Below are 23,938 nucleotides of genomic sequence, written 5' to 3' on the forward strand. Positions count from 1 at the left end.
TTTCTAGACATACACACACACACACACACACACAACCCTTGTTGTTTCTAGTTCTTTGGAGAACGCTTACTAACGTGGTTTCCCATCTTGGCTCCTTAAAGCCTGGACAAGTCTGGCGAGGAGTGCAGGGAGAGAAGTGGGAGAGCTCTGATGAGCTCCGAGGAGCAATGCATAGACACGTCAGGAGTGAGCAGTTAGGCAAAGCCAGGGGCCACAGTGATGATGACAGGCAGGAGCCACAAGCCAAGCAAGAGTGGGAGGGTTGGGCTGGATTTACTTGGGACAATGACAGGGTGGTGCCAAATGTCTTTGCTTCCTGCTGAGCTGGCCTGAGATGGGTGCTCCTGCCGTGCCAGGGCCTGCGCATCAGGAGAGGGAAGGCAGCCTTTGCTGGATGCCCTCAGCAGTGGGAGAAGAAAGCACAGCGGGTGTGGGGAGAAAGTCGGGGGGCATGCTGTGCTGTCTTGGCCCTGTCCAGCACATGGGGCTGAGTGAGTGCCAGTGTGCTATGCGTCCCTTTGGCATAAGTAGTCACACCTTACATTTGTAAATTGCTCTTAGGCTTTCAAAGCACTTTCACCTACATGATGGGAACAACTTGCCTTGCCTCTCTTTCCCCGTGGGGGCTGTGATTGAATAGTGTGGAAAAAGCATTTGGGTCTCTGAGGAGGCCCCATTTTTCTTGCGATGCAATCTAGCTTTGGTAAGAAGAAGCCTAGAGCTTTGCAGGCAGCTCCAAACTCTAGATTTAAAAGGAAAAAAGGGAACTTCTCAGAAGAGCACCCATCATGGTCGAGCAGGGAGATGTTGCTGAGCAGCTCAGCATGATGCCCCTTCCCAGTGAGAGGGGGCCCTGAGGTTCAAACTGCCCCAGGCCTCTCTTTGTTTCTCTGTTATCTGTCCCTGGTGTGGGGATCTTATTCCTCCAAGTGTGGCCCAGCAGCAAATGCGATGGCAGAGGGATCCCCTCTGTTTGTTTGGGTGCCTGGAGCTTGAACAGTCATGGTGAGCACTGGAGACCTGTTTCCCCTGGGAAGCGGGTAGCCTTTCCCTGGCTTGCGCAGCCTCTAGCTGGGGAGACCAGCCACCCTTGGGCAGGTCCTTGTTGCAGAGCTGCCCTTGGGCTTCCTTTCATCATGGTGGGTGGCAGGAGCGACTGCGCCTGCTTTGTCTGCTGCTGTTTCTACTCCAGATAGTCTAGCACTCTGGCTTCAGGAGGCTTTGCATCCCATAAGAGACTCGCTTTGCTGGGCTTGCACTCCCACGCTTTTTAAGGGACTCTCAGGACAAAGCTCACAGGGATGCCTTCTATGAGCCCCTCCATGGGAAATCACCTATTCTTAAGCACAGAAGCACACATCTCTTCATGCAGCTGCATGCAGGCGCTCCTTCTGTGTTCTGGCACATCTTTGCAATCTCAGCTTCCAGCATGAAGGAGCCTGCTCCTTCTTGGCCACACTCACAGCTCTCCCTCTTGGCCACACTCACAGCTCTCCCTCTTGGCCACCCTCTGCCTGGACTCTCCTCCCACCTGAATTGCATTAAGGACCCTGGAAAGCTGAAGGTGCCCCTGCTATATGGCCCACAGATAAAACAAAGGAACAGTGGGTGCTAGCTGGTTCCACTACCGAACTCAATTCTCCCTGGAAAAACCCATTAAGGAGTATCCCACTCAATTGTTTGGACGTGGGGAACACAAAAATCCTCCTTCCAGGAACTGTTCTCCCTCCCACGGGTCCATAACAGTTTCCTCACCCCATGAGTCTGTGGGATCTTCACGGCAGCAAAAGCAACTCAAATGCACACAGACACACAGGTCTGGTCTGGCTCTAAGGGCACACATGTGAGCACACACCCACACCCCTCCCCACCACCATCACACATTGGCTTCCTCTGTGTCCCGGAAACAGCATACTCAGAGCCACCTCCACAGTGGAGGGAGACACATGCTCACCCAATCTCCTTCCCTCAACGTCCAAGCTCAGAGCACAGGGCCAAACACCTTCAGCCAAGAGCCAACAGAGAGGATATGGGGTTAAATGAAGAAGTGAGAATTTGGAGGAGTTACTACAACTTCCTGATCCTAAGAATCTTTAGGCATCAGAATTCAGAGGGAGTTGGGGTGAGGCAGTGGGAGGCGATGATGAAAATTCCCTCTGGATTCTAGAAAATAGCATAGATGCCCGTCTGTCTTGGATGGCTTAGCCAAAGCCAGCTTAGAGGCCAGATGGATGGATTAGAGGCGTCTGAGGGGTCCTCCCACCACTATGTTGCCAGGAATCTCCAGATACGAGCACATACACACATCAATGCTTCTCCTTCCATGCCCAGCATCAACAAACAGGCACACTCAGTATCCTTGTATTATCCTCATAATCAGTGACAGCAGCCAGTACTTACTGAATGTGTACGATGGACCACACATGGCATTAAAGAGGCTTTTACATGCATGATCTCACTGAATTCTTACTACAAGGCAGACACTATGATTATCTCCATTTATAGCTAGGAAACTAAGGCATACACAGGTTACTTGACCAGGGTCACACAGCTAGGATTTGATGGCACCAGGACTCAAACCTAGATGTGTTTGATGCTGGCCCACAAGGCTGGAACCACTTCTCTTCCCCGCTGGCCTCTTCAGATCCTGGGGCTCCCCATAACGATTTCCCCAGGATGGCATCCTATGAAATGCTTATGCAAACCATAACTGGCTCTAAGTACAGGTGGCCCTAGCCAGCATGCCCTTGTTTATAGAGGCTGGGAGATATATTCATGGAACATTCAGTTAAAATGTCATCCTTCTCCCCAGCAGGCTGTCATATCTCATTTTCCCTATACTTTCTCTCCATTCTCTATCACTGACCCAGATCCCTCAAGTTGTAGGTAGTCAGCAAAAATTATAGGCATGGAACTGAGCAGAAGGGAAGAGCCTCGGGCGACAACAGAGGCGGTGGCAGGACCTTGGGCCGCAGGAGCTCAGACTAGCGGACTCTGCCCTTAAATTCCCTTCTTTCCAGATGTGACTCCTTCATTTCCCACCCCTCTGCTATTCAAAGGACCCCCAGAGGCATATCCTGCCAGGCAGATCACCAACAGACTACCAAGTGGCCCGTGGACCCCTCTCTGCAAACTGTTCACTGACCAGCTCTGGTCAATTCCAAGCAGTCCAGGAAGGTAACCCCATGGGCTCCTGGTGGGGGTCCGGCCATGCCTGACTCCCTCCAGCCAGTGATTATCCCCCTCGGATCTCTACCCCAGCCCTGCCTCTACTGACAGGAGAAGGAAGTTGAGGTGTGTTCAGGACCAGCCACAAGGACAGCCCCTGGGTGGGCAACCTACTCACCCAGATCCATATCTGCAGCTTTGGGCCGATGGGAGCAAGGCACATTCTTGAAGATGGCATCCAGAATCTTCTCCTTAACCTGAGTGATGGTGTCACAGTTTAGGATCTTTACTGGGACCTCGGGGCTGTTGGCACTGTCTGGGCTGACACAGCTCAGGACCTGAAGGAAAGGTGGGGAGAGGAGGCATATGAAATGGGGTAGCAGGGAAAGCTCCTAGATCCCCAGCAGCACCCTGGGATCCCGTCCTGAATGGCTCGTCCTCTCCAGTATGGGCTGGGGAGGAGTAGGGTGGCTCCAGGCCATCTGTGCTCCCACCAAGCCCACTGCCCTTTCCTGTCCGGGCAAGCAGGACAATGCCTTGGCTTCAATGTCCTTGAGGGAGTGCGAGCTGCACACTTCACTCCCTGTCAGAACAAACTTCATTAAAATCCTGATTTTTCAAAGGGACAATGCCCAAGCATGTGGAAGCAGTGAGGGGAAATTTGTAACAGAACAGACTCCAATGCATGCATGCACATGTGCTATCTCTCTCACGTGCATGCAGGAAGCAGTGTCGCAGCGGCACACCCAGACCCTCGCCCACCTCTGAAACCCCCTGCCCATCCATGTGTGTCTGTCTCCTTCTTGTCACTCCTTCTCGGGGACACACACACAGAACTAATAGGAATCTGGCTTCTTTCTCCAAAGATTTCACAAGCTTCGATTTTTGTGAAAGTTTCATTTGCCTGATTAGAGGTTGGCAAATATATAAGACACAATGTATTCTTTAAAAATAAAAAGATGCCCTTTAAAGATTGCAGGTTCGGGACACCTGAGATTCTTTCCCGGCCCTGAACGTGAACTCCTGTGTTGGGGGAAGAGGCGACTGCATAGTTCAGGGCCTCCATTTCTCCTTTTGGAACTAGTAGGAAAAGTTAAAACTCTGCTTCACCAAATTATTTTTATTTTTTTCCTTTAAAAAGTTCTGGGCTTTTCCTTTAAAAAGAACAAGGCTTTTCTTCTCTTGCCGTTCTCACAGTGGGATCTTTCTACATTGACGGCACCGTGTGGGCTCCTGGGTGGACTGGAGGGGAACGGGGTGGGTGCTGTGGGTACTGGAGTAAGTGAGGGCACAAGATCCAAGGCAGAGAGCCTGGGCATCCCAGGGGTACTGATGCCAAGTGGCCCTCCACTTCTGGGCTCCCGAACTCTCCCTCAGGCCCCTGCTGCCAGAGAGCCCTCTGTGTGTCTCTCTCCTTCTCGGAACTTTCACTCCCTCTGTGCCCCCATAAGCATTTCCCAATTGTCCCATCTGGTTTGCAGAGCCAGACAGCAGTCTCTCTCCCACTCCACCCCCTTCTTGCTCCATGTGGTGGCAATCAGAACCCTGGGCTCTGGGCACCTGCCTTTCATTAGCAACGTGACTGCTATGAGCTCAAACGGGAACATGCTTATTCCATTAAGAAGGGGAAGAAAAAAAAACCTGAAATCTATAAAACCAAACTCTCCCCCTCAAAATGCCCTAACCTGAAAACAATGATGGAGAGACCTCTGCATCGAGCGCTCCATGTGTGCCTCCTTCCAGCTCTCCCCTCCTTCTAAGATCCTTCTGGCCCCTTCCGTCTGCTCAGCAGCCAAGCAATGCCTGACCCTTGGGCTGTTCTGGCAGCCCCTGCTGTCCTGTCCTCTGGGCCCTGGTGGGGCAGCTCAGCCTTCCCAAGACAGCAACACAGCTTGCCCTGGGCTTCCTCCTCTGAGGGACCCGTGAGGCAGAGGCTGCCACCTAAGTGTAATCTCCTGGCACTTCTAGTTGCCGCAGCAATTCAGCGTGGCCTCATGAGAACAACTCCATGGTGCACTTCAGGGCAGGAGGTGGCATTCTAAAGTGGAAGCAGTGGCCCCACAGAAGGACAGAGCCCCTGGCCACTGGCCAAGCCAGAGCTCTACCCACAGGTTCCCTTCCCCCATGCTCCTTGGCTAGTTTGTGAACAAGCTGCCTCATGATTTCTCTGCCAGGGAAGTGCCTCTCAAACACTGACGTGAATACAAGCACTTGGGGGCTTTGTTGAGATACAAAATCTGATCTAGGAGGTCTGGGATGGGGCCTGAGATTCTGCATTTTTCCAGGTTCCCAGGCAACTAGCTAGTGCTCCCAGGTTCCCCGGTGGGCATGTAGCACTCTAGCAGGCTTCCAGGTGCATATCTAGAACTCCAGCAGGCTCCCGGGTGGGCACCTAGCACTCTGGCAGGCTCCTGGGCAGGCACCTAGTGCTCTGGCAGGTTCCCGGGCGGGCACCTAGCACTCTGGAAGGCTCCCAGGTGGGCATTTAGTGCTCTGGCAGGCTACCAGGTGGGCAACTCGCATTGCCTGGCTCCAGGCTCCACGTGGGTACCTAGTGCTCTAGTGGGCTCCTAGGTAGGCATCTTGCACTCTGCACCCAGATGTTGCTGATGTTGGTACTGGGGTGCTCCCACTAGCATGGTCCTTGGCCACACCAGTCCAAGCTCCAGCATCAATCCAATAAATCACTAAACCCCTAGAGACACACCTGACTGCAAAGTGGTACACTCGCTTTCCCCCCAAGCCTCATAGAGCCTCTTTGTGGTTCTCTCTCATGCCCAAGACAAGGCTACTTTTAGCAGGCCCATAGCACTCTGGGCTCCTCCAGCCACCGCCAACTTCCAGGACTCGTCTGCACGCCCTGTGTGCTGTTATCCTGCACGATTTCTTGCCATCTGTCCACACCCTGAGGGGGCTGCTCCCCTGCACATGTGCAAATACCTTCCCCAGGCCTGAAGGCGGCTATTAAAGCTCCCTGTGGCCGTTTCTTCTCCAGGCAAAACAATCGCAGTTTCTTTCCTCTTTCCTCACTGCTCCTGTCCTCAAGTGTTCCCACCTAAATGGATACTGGTCCCTGAACCACCCCAATTTCCTCACATTCTCTGTAAGTTGTGGCACCTGAAATCAGCTCAGTGCACTACCGGTACTGTGGCCTCTGGAACAAAGGATGTTGCAATTTGGGGACAGAACGTTATTACAACTCATTGTGTTGGATTCAATATTGGGAGGGTGCTGAGGAGACAGGAAAAAAAGGGAGTGGAACGGGTGAGACAGGGTGGAAGACATTTACGCAGTAGTTCTATCTCATTAAGAAATCCATTCAGGTCTCTATTTTTGGAAGGGTTTTCCCCCCCTTTTCCATTTTAATCGGAGCCTCTCTCTCTCTCCTTCCAAGCAGACGGTAACTGCCAGAAAGCAGGGGCCTCATTCACAGGCTGCTCCTTTGAATCTTCATAACGGAGCCAATCCCCACAAATCTGTTCAGACGTCTACTGGGATTCCCGGGGCTTTTGGAAAATGAGAGTGGGATAGGTGGATCATGGTCGCAGCCTTCCCAGCCAGCAGGGATGGCTTTGTTCAGAGGTGGGAACTGCCTCCCCAGCTAGCCACAGGGTCTGGAATTTGCCCTGAGCTCAGAGCAGTTCGAGGGGTTGTCTGAGAATCACACTCCCTCCCAGTCCTACCATGCCCCGGCCTGCTGTGGCTCCCTCTCCCGACCACTGCGCTTGAACTTCCGTCTGTTCCCCGTCCTCCTCGTTCCCTTCTGTCTCTCTTACCTCCATTCTTGGGTGCCATATGCATATCACCCCCAAAACTCAGCTTTTATTTTTTCATACTCCCTCCTTCCAAGTCCTCTCTTTCTCAGAGAAAAAGGGCTGGTTGGAGATCACAGTGATCTCCAAAAAATCCTGAGAGTGAGCTCCCTGGGTTTGAAAGGATGGTGAGCAGTGAGTGGATGCACGGTGACAGTTGGGAGAGGCAAGCAGGGCCTGTGTGACCAAGCACTAGTGCATGAGTATGATGTGGGCTTCACTGCCTGTTCATCTTGTCCCATTTGATTCTCTGCACAACTTCACTCTGAGCAACTATGATTATCCCCACTTTAGTCGGTTCTGTTGGTGTTCTCATTTTTTCTGATAAAGAGACCCAAACTCAGAGAGATTAGGGACCTGCCCCAATTCACCCTGTTGGTCGAAGGCAGAGTCAGGGCTCAAATCCAGGTCTGTCTGATCCCAAAGGCCATGCTCTTGAATGCTAAGACTTGGTGCCTCCTAGGGTAGCTGTTTTTGTCAGGTGAGGGAGCCTGACCTTGATGGAGGTGGTCCCCGTGTTCCTTCGGCAAATGCCTTGCACCACTAGGCCACCTTGGCCTTGTGTTATACAGCCCAGGTCACAGTTGTATTTGAACTTAGAGCAGAAGGCAGTGTGGGCTTCAGAACTATGAGGAACTCTTTCTAGCTTCCTTTCCTCTCTGTCCCCCACTCTCCGCCTGCACGGACCTCTTCTGTAAAGTGTTGACTCTAAGCTGGGAGGACAGAAGAGGAGTTCACCTGGGTCAAGGGCTATGACCCTATAACTGGTGTGGCCGGAAACCCCCAGTTCATTGGCTGAAGTGTCGCTCGAATGTGTCTGAGCTACTGGTCCCCAAATCCAAATGCCCTGGTGAAACAGAACAGAGGAAGTCTAGGATGATGGACACAGAGGGAGCACCTGGCTGGGCCCACACAGCAGACACACCTGGAGAGGTGGCTATTCAGCCTTTCAGCCATCCCCTCTGCTGAGCAGGGCTACCCAGGACCGAAGCCTGCCTGTCAAAGCCCCAGGGGAAACAGACGGGTGGGCTCACCAGGGTTTTGTAGTCAATCTGCTGGCGGATGAGCTTGTCCTCACTCAAGGAGTAGCGGGCCTCACCCGTGATGGCGTCAATGGGGCCCTTCTCCATCTGCTGCTTGATGGCACAGAACAGGGAGAAGAGGGGCTCCCCGGCACACTCCTGGAGGTGAGAAGGACGTCATTAGGAGGAGCTCCTGGAACATTGGAATGCACCCCCAGTCCCTGCTTCTCCAAAGGGCTGCTTCCATCCCCTGCCAACTTCTCCCACCTGCCCCCACCTGCTTTTATACTCAGCTCTTCAATCTCCTTCTCTCCAACTCCTCATCCTTCAGGCTGGCATTTCTCCTGGCTCTTTGGATCACAAGGTCTTCCCCCATTCTACCCATTTCTCCTTTCCTACTGCCGCCTCTCCAGGGCTCTTTCTTCCTCTCCCGCTCCCCTCCCCTCCTGCCCTCCTCTCTGCTCCCCCTCCCCGCCTCACCCCGCTCTCTCAGAGGCCCCATCCAAAGGTAGAGGTCAGTCCTGGGTGGCACGAACTCCTTAGAACATAAGTTAATAATTGGAAGCTGAGCCTCTTCCACCTCCCAGGCGCATCCTTGGCTTATCTGCCGCAACATGCGGCTTCTGCACCGGCCGGGGGGCCTTATCAGCCTCAGTAAGTCTGGGGCTGGGAGAGGGAAGAGGAAAAGCAGAGAAATAATGGGCAAATTGTTTTTAACTTCAAAGGAGGATTCAGCTTTAGGGACCATGCAGGGCCTCTCAGGGCTCATCTATCCCTTGCCAGGCGGGAGGAAACTAGCCTCGGGAAGACTGTCTTTGGAGCTATGATGGACTGCAGGCCTCTGTCTTCCTAGACAGTCCATGATAAGGATGAATTCCATTTCTTGTGGGGTTATAAGAGCCAGGCCCAGTACGGGAGGACTGAGGGTTGTGGAGCGATCCCCAGTCAGGCTGCAGAGAATGAACGAGGCAGGGCCAGAAATACGTCCACATCCAACCCTACCTTGAGGAACTTGTAGAGGAGGAAAGTGAACCAATTGGTCAGCATCTTCTCAGCCACTGACTCAGTCCTGTTAGCAGTCACCGAGGGAACCAACGGAACAAGACAAAGAAAGAGGTAGCTGGTCAGAGCCCATGGGCTGGGAAGGGCAGGGGAGGAATTGTGCATTGATCTTGCTGCTTCTAGTGTTTAGGCCAAACCTTGTGATCCTAATGAATATAAGAGTTTCATGGACTCCTAGATGCCCCCATAATGGTAAGACAAGCTTTTCCTACAAAGCTGGAAGATGACATTTTGGGCATCAGACTGTGGGTGGGTTTTTGGCTGGAACGCCTTAGAGCACCGCTGTCCAGTTGCACGTTCCGTGATGATGAAAATTTTCTCTACCTGTGCCATCTAATATGGCAGCCACCAGCCACACACAGTGACTAAGCACTTAAAATGTGGCAGCATGTCTGGGGAACTGACACTGAACCTTATTTTTAACTAATTTAGATTTAAATAGTCACATGTGGCTTATAGCTATCCTATTAGATAGTATAACCTTAGAGAACTTTATAGGCTAGTTGTGTTCTTTTGGGTGAAAAAAAAAAAATCCCAAATTCTGGGGAGGTACCAATTTGGCAGGGAATAGGAATAAAGGTGGCAGGAGAAGGGTCCATGTCAGAAGGCCAGATGGCCAAACTGAGTCTACAGCCTCAGCTAAAGGCTTCTGGCATTCACAGCAGCATAAAGTCATATACCCAGCTCAGCCCAAGCCGTGTTAAAACTGTCCTATTGCAGCTGGGCATGGTGGCTCTCGCCTGTAATCCCAGCACTTTAGGAGGCCAAGACAAGCAGATCATGAGGTCAAGAGATCAAGACCATCCTGGCCAACATGGTGAAACCCCCTCTCTACTAAAAACACAAAAATTACCTGGGCGTGGTGGCACGTGCCTGTAACCCCAGCTACTTGGGAGGCTGAGGCAGGAGAATCGTTTGAACCCAGGAGGTGGAGGTTGCAGTGAACCAAGATCTTGCCACTGCCCTCCAGCCTGGTGACAGAGTGAGACTCCGTCTCAAAAACAAACAAACAAACAAAGAAACAAACAAGAAACTGTCCTATGGCAAAGGATTCCACATCCTTTGGAACTTCCCTTGGGAGCCCTTCCAGAGTTTCATTTGCAATGACAGAAAGTTCATTCTTGAGTCTAACTTGCATCTTTCATGCTACAACACAAGCCCATCCACTCTTTTACTTTGGAAATGAAGATGCAGCAGCAGTGCAGTCAGCCCAAGGACATTCTCAGTTGCATCCATTCAGAGAAAACAAATTACGTTCAAACTTGCACTAAGCATGCGGCCAGCTCCAGAGAGAAACTAGCCCATCCAGGTATGTCTGGATAGAGTTTAAAGTTGCAGTTGCCAGAAAATGCTAATAACTAAAATCCCAAGGGAGTTGGGAGGCCACCAGCACAAAATGAAGCTGGTAAGAGAAAAGAAGGAACATTGAAAGGAGGTGGGCAGCCAGGGGCAAGAAGAAGAAAAGGAAAGGAGGCCAGAAGGAAGCAAGAGCATCCAGGAGAACAGGAACGGAAAACAATGGGAGGAGACACAGAGGCAGAGCGAGACCACGCCGGGAAGTTGTCGGTGGGAGCTCTGGCAGGCAGTGGCAACCCTAGAATTATGCCAGTGGGTGGCTGCGTGGTGAAAGTAAAACAAAAATCAAAATGATCTACCTTGCTGTTTCCAAAGCTGTCTGCTGGCACTTATATGCAGCAGACTTTTGCAGCTGTGCAGGCAAATGCCCACTGCTCCAGGAAAAAGCCTGAAGTAAACACTTCTGAAAGCCAAATCTATCTGCTGGACCAAGTGGGAGCCACTGAAGCCCAGCCTGAGACCCAAAGACCAAAGATGGAAGTCTGGGGGACAGGCAGACAGCAGGCAGACAGCACATGAGTGGTCTAGGAAGAGGGCTGGACATAATGACATGACGTGGGAGTTTTCTAACTTCAGATATGCCAAGGCCAAAAGTATTGGAATAATGGCCTAGAGGAGAAATGGCCTTCGAGTACACAGAAAGTTCAAACAGAAGCACTGATAGAGTGAGAGAGTCTCTAGTTCCTATAAGGCCAAAGTCACAGGATAAGGTTATGTCTTCACACAGGACCTTTAAGGTTTCAACAGTGTCAAGTTTGAGGCCTCCAGGGTGTTGAGTGGTGGACTCTGGGCCCATTTAGAGCCTACAGCAGGTGCCAGGAAACACTTGCTGGGCTGCGCTGGGTGAGACATCACCAAAGGACTTTCCTTCAGTGCTTCTCAAACTTTAATATGGATTGGGATAAACTGGGTTTCTCGTTAAAATGCAGGTTCTGATTCAGCGGGTCTGAGAGGGCCTGAAATTCTGCATTTATTTATTTATTTTTAAATTTTTTTTTAGAGACAGGGTCTTGCTCTGTTGCCCAGGCTGGAGTGCAGTGGTGAGATCATGGCTCACTACAGCCTCAAACTCCAGGGCTTAAAGGATCCTCCTGTCCCAGCCTCCAGAGTAGCTGGAACTTTACAGGTGTGCACCACCATGCATGGCTAATTTTTATATTTTTATTTTTGTAGAGATGAGGTCTATGTTGCCTGCTATGTTGTCCAGGCTGGTCTTGAACTCCTGGCCTCAAGAGATCCTCCTGCCTTGGTCTCCCAAGTTGTTGGGATCACAGGCATGAGCCACTGCACGTGGCCTGCGATTCTGCTTTTCTAGCAAGCTCCAATGTGCTCTTGATGCTGTCCCCTGCCACCTGATGGCATGAGGGCACAGGTCTTCTCTCCTAATCCAACTTTGGACTTAGATAAGGCCAGAGGATGGTCTAAGTGACCTCTGAAGATTCCATGAGAGGAGACTGCAGTAGACAGGGTCAAGATTAAGTAGAAGGGCAGAGAAGGAAAAGTGGAGATTTGACATAGGGGCAAGAGAACAAGAGGGTGAGCCAACAAGTCCACGCATCCTTGACTCCTGAGGACAGTGGACAGGTTCTTCTAAGGGGGCCTGCAATGTAGCCCTGGCTCTGGGCTAGTTAGTGACTTGAACGTGGGAACATGGCTGCTCTCCTAGGAGCTCTACCCCAGTCTCCCTGCAAGGCACGGTGAGCCAGGTACATGGCTAGGCTGGAGCAGGGTGCCCCAGACTGCACCCTCACCTCCTGAGCAGCAGCTTGGGGTGGTTCTTGCTCTCCAGGTTCTTGTCAATGAGGTCGGCCAGCAGCTGCTTCAGCACATCAGTGGCATACTCCAGCTTGCTCTGCAGCACGGTCATGATGAGCGAGGCCACATTGCCACGGTCGCGCATGGAGAAGCTACGCTGGGACTCGAGCGTGCGGATGAAGGACAGCAGGAACACCTTGTTGTTGATGAGCTGGGCGAAGAGCTTCAGGCCTTTCTCCACACGCTCCTGCCGGTAGCCCGGGACCTGCAGAGAGACCTAGGAGTCGTGATGCCATTGGCAGGGTGGGGAGCTCAGTGACCTCCCCACGGGACGGCTGTGCCCATATCCATGACCCTCTCATCCACCAATTAAGCCACAGTCCAACTGGCTAATGCTGTCAAGCCCTTAGCACTGAGTTAAATATCTGATTAACCTCCATTGCAGCCTCTAGTTTAGAGATGGATCAATTGAAGCACAGAGAGTACATCACATGGTTAGTAAATGGTGGGGCTAGGATGGCACTCACTTCTGCCAGACTCCAGAGCTCTTCCCTGATGGTGACGCAGAGTTGATGAGGGCCCCTGTGCCATGGCAGAGCACCTCACAGTCCCTGTGGGGGAATTCCAGGTGCCCAGGGCTGTCGTGGTTTACACCCTGAGAATCCCCAGCCCTGAGCCTGGGACTAACCTAATGCCCACCCCTTTCCAGCCCTAGGGGGGCTGTTGATACACCAGTGGCCTCAGAGTCAGGACATCTGGGTTCCACGTGGATTCTGATACCACCTTGCTGGGTAACTCTGGGTAAGTCTCTTTCCTTCTCTGGGGGCCCAAGTTTATCCACATGATAAAAAGGGAAGATTGAGCCCAACAGTCTCTAAAGAACTTCCTAACTCTAGCATTTGCTGTTTTCTTAGGGACTCTTTCTAAGACCCTGCTCTATGCAGGGTAAGAGGAAGAAGATGGTCTTATCTTCCTGCCTCCGTTGTCTGTTCATTGGGAGATCTCTGCAAGGGTGTGCCATTCACTCAGCAAACACGAGTCAATGACTCAGGTAGGCATGGAAGACCCACCTCTGAGATGTCCAAGGGTGTGCATTGCAATCCTGTCAGTAATAGCTCCAAACTGGAAACACTCAGATGTCCAGCAACAAGAGAACAGGTGGAGGAACTGTGGTGTATTCCACCCAATGGATAGCACACAGCAATGAGAATGAATGACCTATTGCTACACAAAATAACAGGATGGGTCCTGAAAATGTAGTGAATGAAAAAAGCCAGATGCTAAAGAGGGCATGGTCTTCATAGAATACCATTTAAATAAAGATTTTAAAAGCAGATAAAATTAATCAATGGTTGTAGAGAAATGACTGCTCTAGGGGATGGCTGTAACTAAAAGGGGGCAGCCCGGGACTCCTGGAGGACTGGCTGTGTTCTGCTTGGTGCCGGCTTGATGGGTGCCCGCTTGATGGGCATGTTCACTTGGGGAAAAGTCATCGAGCTGCACGCTGACAATTTGTGCATGATTTGTATGCATGCTTCTGTTAAACCAAAAAACGTACTTAAAAGGTCAGCTATAGGATCTGCCCCTAAGGGGGAGCTTCTGAGAACACTGCAGGGTGTGTCTCCTGAAGTGGGGCACTGAAGGAGGCAGGGAGTGGGAGGGACAGCCTGGGGAGATGCCTTTGGAGCCATGTCTTGAGGGGCTGTGTCTCCCCAAGGGGGTGGATACCTCAGTTCTTTGAGAAGGAGTGTCATGTATACAGCAGTAACAAGCCTGGTTTCAGAGTCGGTCATGCTTGGGTTTAATTCTGTCACAGTCATTTCCTAGGGCCCTTAGTGACTCAGTTTCTTCACCAGCAAAATGAACATAATGATAGCTAATATTGATATAGCTCTAACTCCATACTGCTGTTCTGTGTGCTTTAGAAATACTGACCCACTTAATGCACACAGCACCAAAAAGGTAGGTTTGTTACAATCCCCATGAGGGACCCTGTGAGGATAAGGAGCTTCACAAAGCCCCGAGACAGAGAAGGGCGAAGGGAGGTCATAAATCCAGGCACTTGGCACCTCTTTCCGCCATCTCCAGGGACCATGATGTGAACTGAAAGGAGAAGGTGTATGAAAAGCTGATGCACACCCCAGCTCCTAAACAGCAGCTACATCCTCCTGCTCTACTCTTGAGGTTTTAAACTGGGAAAAATGGAGACGGCCAGAGAAAGCCTTGTTTAACCAAAGTTGCAGAGGGTGGCAGAACATTCATGATCCTCATCACCAATTCCCTGTGTTCCAGGCTCAGGGCAAGGCACTGGCAGGAGGCCGGGTTCAGTCAGACCCAGGCCCTGCCCTAAGAAGTTCAACCAGGAGGCCAGCCCCAGCGAGTCCTGAGATCCCTTCCATAGTGGAGCTCTGTGAGCCAGCCCTGCACCCTGCACAGAAGGGCTCTCATTGAAACCTCCAACTAGCCCGGCATCAGTAGCTCCTATGGATCTGGAAGCTGTAGGAAACGTGTGTGTTTCCAAATCAGGTTCATTTTCATTTCTCTCACTGTGGTGCTGGTCCTGGGAGGGCCAGTTATCAGGAGACAGATGGGAACAGCCAGAGACAAACAGGCTACAGCAGGCCACAGCCCCTGCTGGTGAACCCCTCACCTTCGGAGGTGGGACTAGCCTCTGCTTTCTTCATGCCTGCCTTCCCCAGTTCTCCCCTCCACTGGGGGCTGATGAGGGAAGGACAGCTTTACCTTGCCATCAGCCCAGGCCTCAATCTGCCCATTTATCTGTCTTCCAACTCTGTGACCACCCTCATCACATACATGCCGCTGTCCTTCAAATTACTCAGAAGAGCAGTTCTATGACTTGTTCTAATAATAATAGATAATGTCATTTCTTGGGCACCCACCATGTGCAATGCACGGTGCCTAGCACATTACACACATTGTTTCAATGAAGCCTTCTAATGATCTTGCAAAATTGAGTTAACAATCTCTCAGAGAAGCTATTACAGCTATTCCAAGGCAGCCTATCTCATGACAGGTAGTGCTGGATTATGAAACCCAAACTTGTTTGGCTCGCAAGTGCCCGTTCGTCCTCCCCATCTTTCACCATATCTAGCCCTACCCCTGGACTTGAGAGTTGTCTGAAAGCCAACTCGGATGTCTCTCTAAAGCCTTCCCATGCAGGGCCTCTCACCAGCTCAGACTGGCTGGCTAAGGGAGGGCAGTCACCGGAAGGTTTAGCACTATGGCATTTAGAGAGGTGGAAGAGGAGATGGGTTGGCCAGATAGCACACTTGGTGTGAGGATACACTCTGGGCTTCTTGCGAGGCTGCCCTTTCTCTGCATGCAAAATGCACACGCCTCCTGGGAAGCAGGTCCAGGGCCCCAGGAAGGAAGATTTTAGCAAAGCCACCTACAGTGAAATAGCATCCTATTCAGCAGCATGGGTTTTAGAAGCAGAGAGACCACAGTGACTCATAGGTGGAGGAAACTCCATCACCTCTGGGCTCCATTGCCTCGTCTGTAAAATGAGAATATGAGTGTCTGTGTCATAATGTTTTATGAACATTAAATAAGATAATGTATGTAAAGTGCTTGGCACGTACCGTGCACACTTAAACGGCAACAGTTTTATTACCTGCCTTTCAGACTCCCTGGACTGCTTTCCAGGGATCCCTTTCCTCCAAGAGATTCCCAGACATCTAATGCATCAGAGTGGTGTTTTGGGGTGTGGGAGGTAGGAATTTTCTCCCCACTTTATGAAGGAAGGAGATGGAAGTGAAGTGTCTCGGTAAGGAGTGTCCAAAACAGTTCCTCATTGTTGCCTGCCATCCTCCCCAGCCCAAGCAAATGCTACTCTGAAACAAGACTTTCTTTATTCACCAGATGGTTCTCTAATTTAGTTGAAGTCTGTGAGCATAAAACTGGATAGTAAATTTTAATTGTAACCCAATAGGTTAGAGTTTAGGAGCAATGATAGACTGAAATTGGGAGATCGACTGCTCTGTGTTTTAAAGGGTTGGTACGTGACTAGTGCCTGGGAAGCACCTTTCTTGAAGGCCTGGACTTAACCCAGAGAGCCCCACGTGAGGGGGCTGGGTGACCTCCCCTCCAGGACAGCCTGAAGCAAGATGACACCTCCTTCTTCACACTTCCAGAGGTGAGCAGGAACCCCAGTGGCTGAAAGGGCTGGGAAACACTGGTTTGGATTAATCAGTGGCTTGTTTCCATACTTAGAACACCAAGAGGGAGAAACTACTCCAGGGGCAAGAAGGGGTTGGAAAAAAGCAAATAAGAAAACAGTGATCCACACACAATCCCTCGATTTTCACATAGAAGGCTAGATCTCACATAGCTCCAGGCTAATGCGGGCCAGTAAAAGTTCTCAGAAAATCTAACTTAAAAGTTACATCTTTAAAGGAAACCTACTTAGATTTGGAATTTTGAACTCATGAAGAAAGGAGAATAACTTTAAATACTCATCCTTATTGCATTCTTATTTAGATTCCTCTCCATCCCATCCACAGAGTAGTATGGGAATGTTCAGACATAATTTCCCTTCCTACAACCCCCATTTCCACCTTAATTCAGCCAAACACACAGATATTCATTTATTCAGTCATTTACCACTTCCCACATGCCCACTATGTGCCAGGCACTCTACTCTGCTGGAAGTTAGAACTACAAAGATAAATAAGGTACATGCACAGTCTACACATCCAATCATACACACACATGCACACACAATGGTCTTATCTTCTTGTCCCTCTCATGTCTCACTTTAAACAGGAATTTGCATACTCTCCAGGGCCCTAAGAGAATCCTGGTAATTTGAAGCAAACAAAGGTGAGGCTGGAGAAAAATAAAAGGAAGAGAAAAATGAGTGGGACTGGGGGAGGAGCCAGGAGCAAGACCAAGGAAATGGATAGACAAAAGTATCAGGATACACGTTATGTTTTTATTTATACATGGGCTACATGCACACATGCATGCACACATACATGCACACATACACACATATAGACAGACAGAAAAGGTGGCTTGTTGATGAGGACATAGAGACCGTCACCTCCAACTTATGAAAGTATCTCTTGGTATCTATCAGCTGAGGAGCCAAAGGGAGCCTCCTTCAGACAGAAAAGCCCATGCCCTCAATATATTAACGCACACAAGCACACGCTTCTTGCAACAAGAAAGTATGGAGAAAAGTGTGTGCCACGAATGCCCCTCTGGACTTCTCACGTTTGCTGCAGAGGTGCACAGCCTATATTCCCTTGGAGAGCCCGCTTAGACATTCCCTCAGGTGTCGGTACCTGCAAACCTACACAACTCCCGAGTGATGGGTCTGTTTTTATTTTATGGACAATGTAAATCTTGGAATTAATCTTAGTTTGCATTGTTGCTTTGGCTGTAGATTTTTGATCCATCCACAGCTGTAAGGCAGGTCACTGACATAGCTCTCCAGAAGTCCAGTACAGAGGCCTGTTGTTGGGAGTGAAGACACTGAAGTCTAAATGCCTGAGCTCTAATCTTCCTTTGGCCCCGACCAGCTGTGTGGTCCCAGGCAACCACTGAACTCTGGCCCCTTAGTGTTGTCACCTGTATAATGGGCTTACTTACTTCAGAGGCTTCTTGGGAGGTGAAATGAATGAATGCATGCAAAGGGCTTAAACTGTACTAAGATGTTAGTAACAGTAAACTCATAGTGATTATTCCTCAGGATTATTATTCTGTCCTGGTCTTTTCTCATTTATATTTTTCACTTTTCTCTGGTATTTATCTCTGTAAGCCATTCCAAAGCCCTTTCAGGACAAAGTATAATATGAATAGACACCTAAGCCAGATACCATGCTAGACAGAAAGTGGGATAAAGTGTTCAAGAGATGAGGTCCCTGCTGGTAGAAGAGAGGGTTATGATTTCTCATTCATACTTCCACCCCATTTCCCAACACGTCGTTTACCTTTTCCAATTAAACACTAAGTGGTAAATCCCTTATATATTGAGTACCAGCTACGTGAGTCAAATGCCCTACTTCGGACCCTTAACCAAAGGTCCCTGAGGTTCCCCAGTGTATTTGCCATGTTTCTTGTTTCTGTGCATATGTAGTTTTTTCTGGGGAGAGGGTCATCAACTACTTCCGTTCAATTCTGAAAGGGCTCCATGACCCTCTAAGACCCGAAGCCCTACTCATTTCTTTGCTCCAAGGTTCCCTGGCTTGGCCCCACCTCTTCCAGAGGGATGGGCTGGTGCTGACAAGCTGGGGGATCTTGGGCAAGTTGTGTCCCCTCCCTGGCCTTAGTTTTCTCACCTCCGAAAGAGGGGGCTGGACTTGAAGATTGCCAACACACCCCCCTGCTCTAACGCCAGGATGGAGCACTGCTTCTCACCTCGAGGTCCCGGAGGACAGGGTGGTCTTCAATTCCTGGGAACAGCACCCGCATGGTATAGGTTCTGTAGTCCAGGAACGGAATCCCGGCTCCATCCAGGTCACTGGTCAGCTCATGGATGTCCGTCTGCAGCTCGGCAAAGGCTGGCACGAAGAAAAGCCTGTGAGATGGCTGGATGGGGAGGCCCCAGGAGACACCTCCATCTCAGAATGCTCAGAACCCTTGCCCAAGCCCCTAGGAGACATGAGCAATGGACCACGATGGGCAGGAATAACTGGAGAGGCTATGTTTACATAACTGGGATTGGGATGAATGGCATTGGCATGGGAGAAAGATGTAGTGCAAGAAACCTTGTCTTGGGGCTAAAACCTTTCCAAAGTGTGATGATGGGGGGTGGTGGGTGAGGCTGTCCACAGATCTGTGCTGCTGCTGGGCCAGGAGAGACTCCCCATCTGAAGATGAAGGGCTTTGGTTTGCAAAATATGCTGGGGAGGGGGATGTAGACGGATGGGTAAGAGAAGGGAGAGGTGCCATGAGGAAGAGTTCATCCCTGATGCTGTGTTTTAGAATAGATTTCCTTATAAGATGTTAAGAACAACTTCTGATAAAGGAAAACAAGTTTAAAGACACAAGTCTGGACCATGCAGCTCATCAGAGCCATCAAACCTCCAAATGGGGCAGAGATGGAGACTCAGCCACACTAATATAGTCCTTCTGTATAAATAGGCAAGGTTATTTCTTTGTCCTTCCTTCCTCAAGGTGATGCTACTTGATGGTGAATTATGACCTGCATGTGGGCACTGCTGTGTGTGGCAGCAGTTCAGGCCTCCAGATGAACAGAGTGGCAAGACCCCCCAGGAAAGTGAGCATGCAGTACAGCCTGAGGCTGTTACATAGCTTCAAAGCTGTCACCATATTCCATTCTGGGAACATCCTCCCCCAGGGCCACCGTCTGCCACAGGGGTACTCAGGGCTAAGGCACCCAGCCCTTCCCTGCTCCTCCTTTCTCTTTGGTGTGTGCACACACACATATGCGTACAAGCATGCACACGGACAACCAGGACGGATTAACACACGCTGGCAAAGAAGAACAGCCAGTGGGCATTGACTACTAAAAAATATTTCTTTCTATTTACATCATTTCAAAAATAGGGAGAAAATATTTTGTGAACTCAGAAAGGATGAACAAGCCCAGTGTGGCTCTAGAGCCTCAGAAAGCAAGCCCAGTGCCCAGTGAGCTGTGATATCACAGAAACGCAATACAGCCGCCCTAGGAACTGTCTACAGGGACCCCAGTCCCGCCCTTGCCCATGAGTTGGGTGGAGCTCCACCTGGCAGAGCAGACTTCAGGCCCTCAAATTTTGGCTTTCTGTGCCAGGAGAATACCAAGACTGCTTGTTTGAGAGAGCCAAGGGGATGCCACCTGGAGAGGCCTCTGCAGCCTCTCCCGCTGCTCCTCTCTCCCTGCACCTCTACACTGGCCACACAGACACAGGGGTTCCTGATATGTAGGCTGACTTCAACAGTAGAGAACCCAAATGCATCCAAGTGGAGCCTGCGCCAATGTGTGTGCACATGTGTTTTTGGCATGTGCTGTCACCAAAAGCCCTGGGGAACACTCATGTATGTCCTGAGTGAGGAACACGGGTGTGTATGCTTATAGGAGAGTGTGGGAACATGTGCATGAGCATAGGTGTGGGTGCACGGGCACTTATCTGAGTGTGTATGTCAGGGTCAGGGAGTGTCTGTAAGTGTGTGAGTGTGACAGTGTGTGAGCATGTCAGGGAGTGTGTGAGTATGACAGTGTGTGAGCATGTCAGGGAGTGTGTGTGAGCATGAGTGCATGCATGTGTGTATGTCAGTGAGTGTGTAGGCATGTGCGAGTGTGAACGTCAGTGTGTATGCATGTGTGAATGTGAGTGCATGGATGTGAATGAACGTATGTCAATGAGTGTGTGTGTGTGAATGTGAGCACCTGCGTGTGTGTCTCATTGGGTATGTGTGTGTGAGTGCATGAGTGTGTGTGTATGCTTGTCGGTATGAGTGCATATGTGTGTGTTGGTGTGTATGCAAGTATGAATGTGAGTGCATGAGTGTGAGTATATGTCTGTGTGTATGCATGTGTGAGTGCATGCGTCTATGTGTGCATGCATGTGTGAATGTGTGCATGAGTATGTGGGCATGTCAGTGTGTGCATGCCTGTGAGTTGAGTGCATGTGTGTATGTGCATGCATGTGTGCATGTGAGTGCATGTGTGTGTATGCATGTGCAAGTGTGAGTGTGTATGTCAGTGAGTGTGTGTGTACGGATGTGAGTACATGAGCGTGTGAGCGCATGAGTGTATGTCAGTGAGTGTATGTGAAAGCATGAGTGAGCTTGTCACTGTGTGTGGGCATGTATGTGTGAGTGCACGAGTGAGTGTATGTGAGTGTGCATGCATGTGTGTATGTGTGTATGTGTGAGTCCATAAGTGTATGTCAGAGAGTGTGTGTGGGCCTGTGTGGGAGTGTTTGTAAATACACGGGTATGTTTATATATCAGAAGCTCAGGCCCATGAAGGGCCCAGCTGGGTGTCTTCTGAGTTTGTGTAGAGGACGTCCTGGCTGGCTGTGAAGTCTTCAAGGAGACCCCTTGGCTTGGGCCAGTGCAGCCCTGTAAACGTTCAGCGGCTGGCTCTGGGCACGCTGCAAAGTGCCTCTGTGGCTAGTCTGACAAGTCCTTTGCTGTAAGACCCCTTCTTCCTACGTGCACAGCATAGCTCGCCCCTAAAGTCTGAAGCCAAGGTTTCCTCCTGGGGCCTCAGCTGACAGCCCTGGGTGGGAGCTCCCCTCGGCTGCCCCCTCCCAGTTGGGGTGCTCGGCCCACAGGGAGCAGAAGGAGGGAGTTGGCTTTTTATCAGTCTGCAGCTTTCCTTTAAGTCACCAAGCGCCTCCAACATTCAAAGCTGCGTGCCTGCCACACATAAAAGAGATTCTAATCACTACACCTAATTAAAGGAAGGAGTACATTGCGGAGAAAAAATTAAGCAGCGTAAATATAATAAAAGGCAGTAATTAACAGTCCCACAAGGCGGATGCTGTGTTGACAGCTGAAGGATGTAGAGAGGGGATGGAATGGATCCACTTGCCCATCAAAAAGAGCCGTGGCTGCCCTGGTGGGAATCGGTGTGAAGTGAGAGCCCTAGGTATGGCGCCGGATTTACTCCATGTATAAATCTACAGCAAAGAACCAGCTCAGATCCTCCCAGGGTGAGTCACAAAATGATATCCTGGGGGTTACAAGAGTCTGACTCCTAAATTTCCTTCTTGGATTTAGTGCAGCTGATTTCACTTTATGGTGGTGTTTGTAATTTTTTTAGTACAAGCTGTGAAACACCCTTCCTTCTAAATCACAGATCAGCCCTACAGCCTTACCTTCCTGCTAGAGGAAGAAAGCTGGAGACTGCTGAAATGCGTCATGTTAAGACACCCCCAGATCTCCCCTCAAGTAGAGTGCAAAACCCACTCAACCAGGATTCCAGGTCTGGAGGCTGCTCTAGCCGGGTGGAGAATGATCCTAATCTGACACCTTCAAGGAGAGGGCAACGAGACCTTGGCCTCTCTGGTGTTGCCAGGGTGGGGCCTGCTTGGGTATGGGTGTGGCCTGGGACACAGGCATAAGGACTATAGAGTGAGAGGCTTTGCAGCTATGCAGGTAGGATGCACAGCCTCCAGCACTGCCCACAGCTGCCTGGCCTGCCTGCCTGTAAATTAAACACATATGCACATACACACACACACACACACACACACACACACACACCCTCCAGCACTGCCCACAGCTGCCTGGCCTGCCTGCCTGTAAATTAAACACATACACACACACACACACACACACACACACACACACACACACACAGCCTCCAGCACTGCCCACAGCTGCCTGGCCTGCCTGCCTGTAAATTAAACACATACACATACACACACACACACACACACACACACAGCCTCCAGCACTGCCCACAGCTGCCTGGCCTGCCTGCTTGTAAATTAAACACATACACATACACACACACACACACACACACACACACACACACCCTCCAGCACTGCCCACAGCTGCCTGGCCTGCTTGCCTGTAAATTAAACACATACACATACACATACACACACACACACACACACACACACACACACACACACACACAGCCTCCAGCACTGCCCACAGCTGCCTGGCCTGCTTACCTGTAAATTAAACACATATGCACATACACACACCCACACCCACACACACCCACACCCCCCCCACCCCCCACCCCCCCCCACCCCCCACAGAGCCTCCAGCACTGCCCACAGCTGCCTGGCCTGCCTGCTTGTAAATGAAACACATACGCACATACACACACCCACACACACACCCACACACACACAGCCTCCAGCACTGCCCACAGCTGCCTGGCCTGCTTGCCTGTAAATTAAATACATATACACACACACACACACACACACAGCCTCCAGCACTGCCCACAGCTGCCTGGCCTGCTTGCCTGTAAATTAAACACATACACACACCCACACCCACACACACACACACACACACACACACAGCCTCCAGCACTGCCCACAGCTGCCTGGCCTGCCTGCTTGTAAATTAAACACATACACATACACACACACACACACACACACAGCCTCCAGCACTGCCCACAGCTGCCTGGCCTGCTTGCCTGTAAATTAAACACATACGCACATACACACACCCACACCCACACACACACACACACACACACACACAGCCTCCAGCACTGCCCACAGCTGCCTGGCCTGCTTGCCTGTAAATTAAACACATACACACACCCACACCCACACACACACACACACACACACAGCCTCCAGCACTGCCCACAGCTGCCTGGCCTGCCTGCTTGTAAATTAAACACATACACATACACACACACACACACACACACAGCCTCCAGCACTGCCCACAGCTGCCTGACCTGCTTGCTTGTAAATGAAACACATACACACACACACACACACATGCACACACACCACACAGCCTCCAGCACTGCCACAGCTGCCTGGCCTGCTTGCTTGTAAATGAAACACATACACATACACACACACATGCACACACACACAGCCTCCAGCACTGCTCACAGCTGCCTGGCCTGCTTGTTTGTAAATGAAACACATATGCATACACACACACGCGTGCGTGCACACACACACACACAGCCTCCAGCACTGCTCACAGCTGCCTGGCCTGCTTGCTTGTAAATGAAACACATACACACACACACACGCACGTGCACACACACAACACACACACAGCCTCCAGCACTGCTCACAGTTGCCTGGCCTGCTTGCTTGTAAATTAAACACATACACACACACA

At 50.7% G+C, this 23,938-nt stretch overlaps 1 protein-coding gene across 2 annotated transcripts in view; it reads right to left on the reverse strand.

The window, feature by feature from the left end:
* Nucleotides 1-23,938, reverse strand: part of PLXNA4 (plexin A4) — a 457,885-nt gene that overhangs the window by 32,537 nt on the left and 401,410 nt on the right. For both annotated transcript variants that reach the window (XM_030825648.1, XM_030825649.1), the window contains exons 21-25: nt 18,560-18,702; nt 12,172-12,440; nt 9,005-9,071; nt 8,015-8,161; nt 3,347-3,506 (exon numbers count right to left, since the gene is read on the reverse strand). In XM_030825648.1, coding sequence (XP_030681508.1) covers nt 3,347-3,506; nt 8,015-8,161; nt 9,005-9,071; nt 12,172-12,440; nt 18,560-18,702 — 786 coding nt within the window. The remainder of the gene's footprint in view (nt 1-3,346; nt 3,507-8,014; nt 8,162-9,004; nt 9,072-12,171; nt 12,441-18,559; nt 18,703-23,938) is intronic.

Source organism: Nomascus leucogenys, chromosome 13, assembly GCF_006542625.1.
Source record: "Nomascus leucogenys isolate Asia chromosome 13, Asia_NLE_v1, whole genome shotgun sequence".
NCBI classification, from domain to species: domain Eukaryota; kingdom Metazoa; phylum Chordata; class Mammalia; order Primates; family Hylobatidae; genus Nomascus; species Nomascus leucogenys.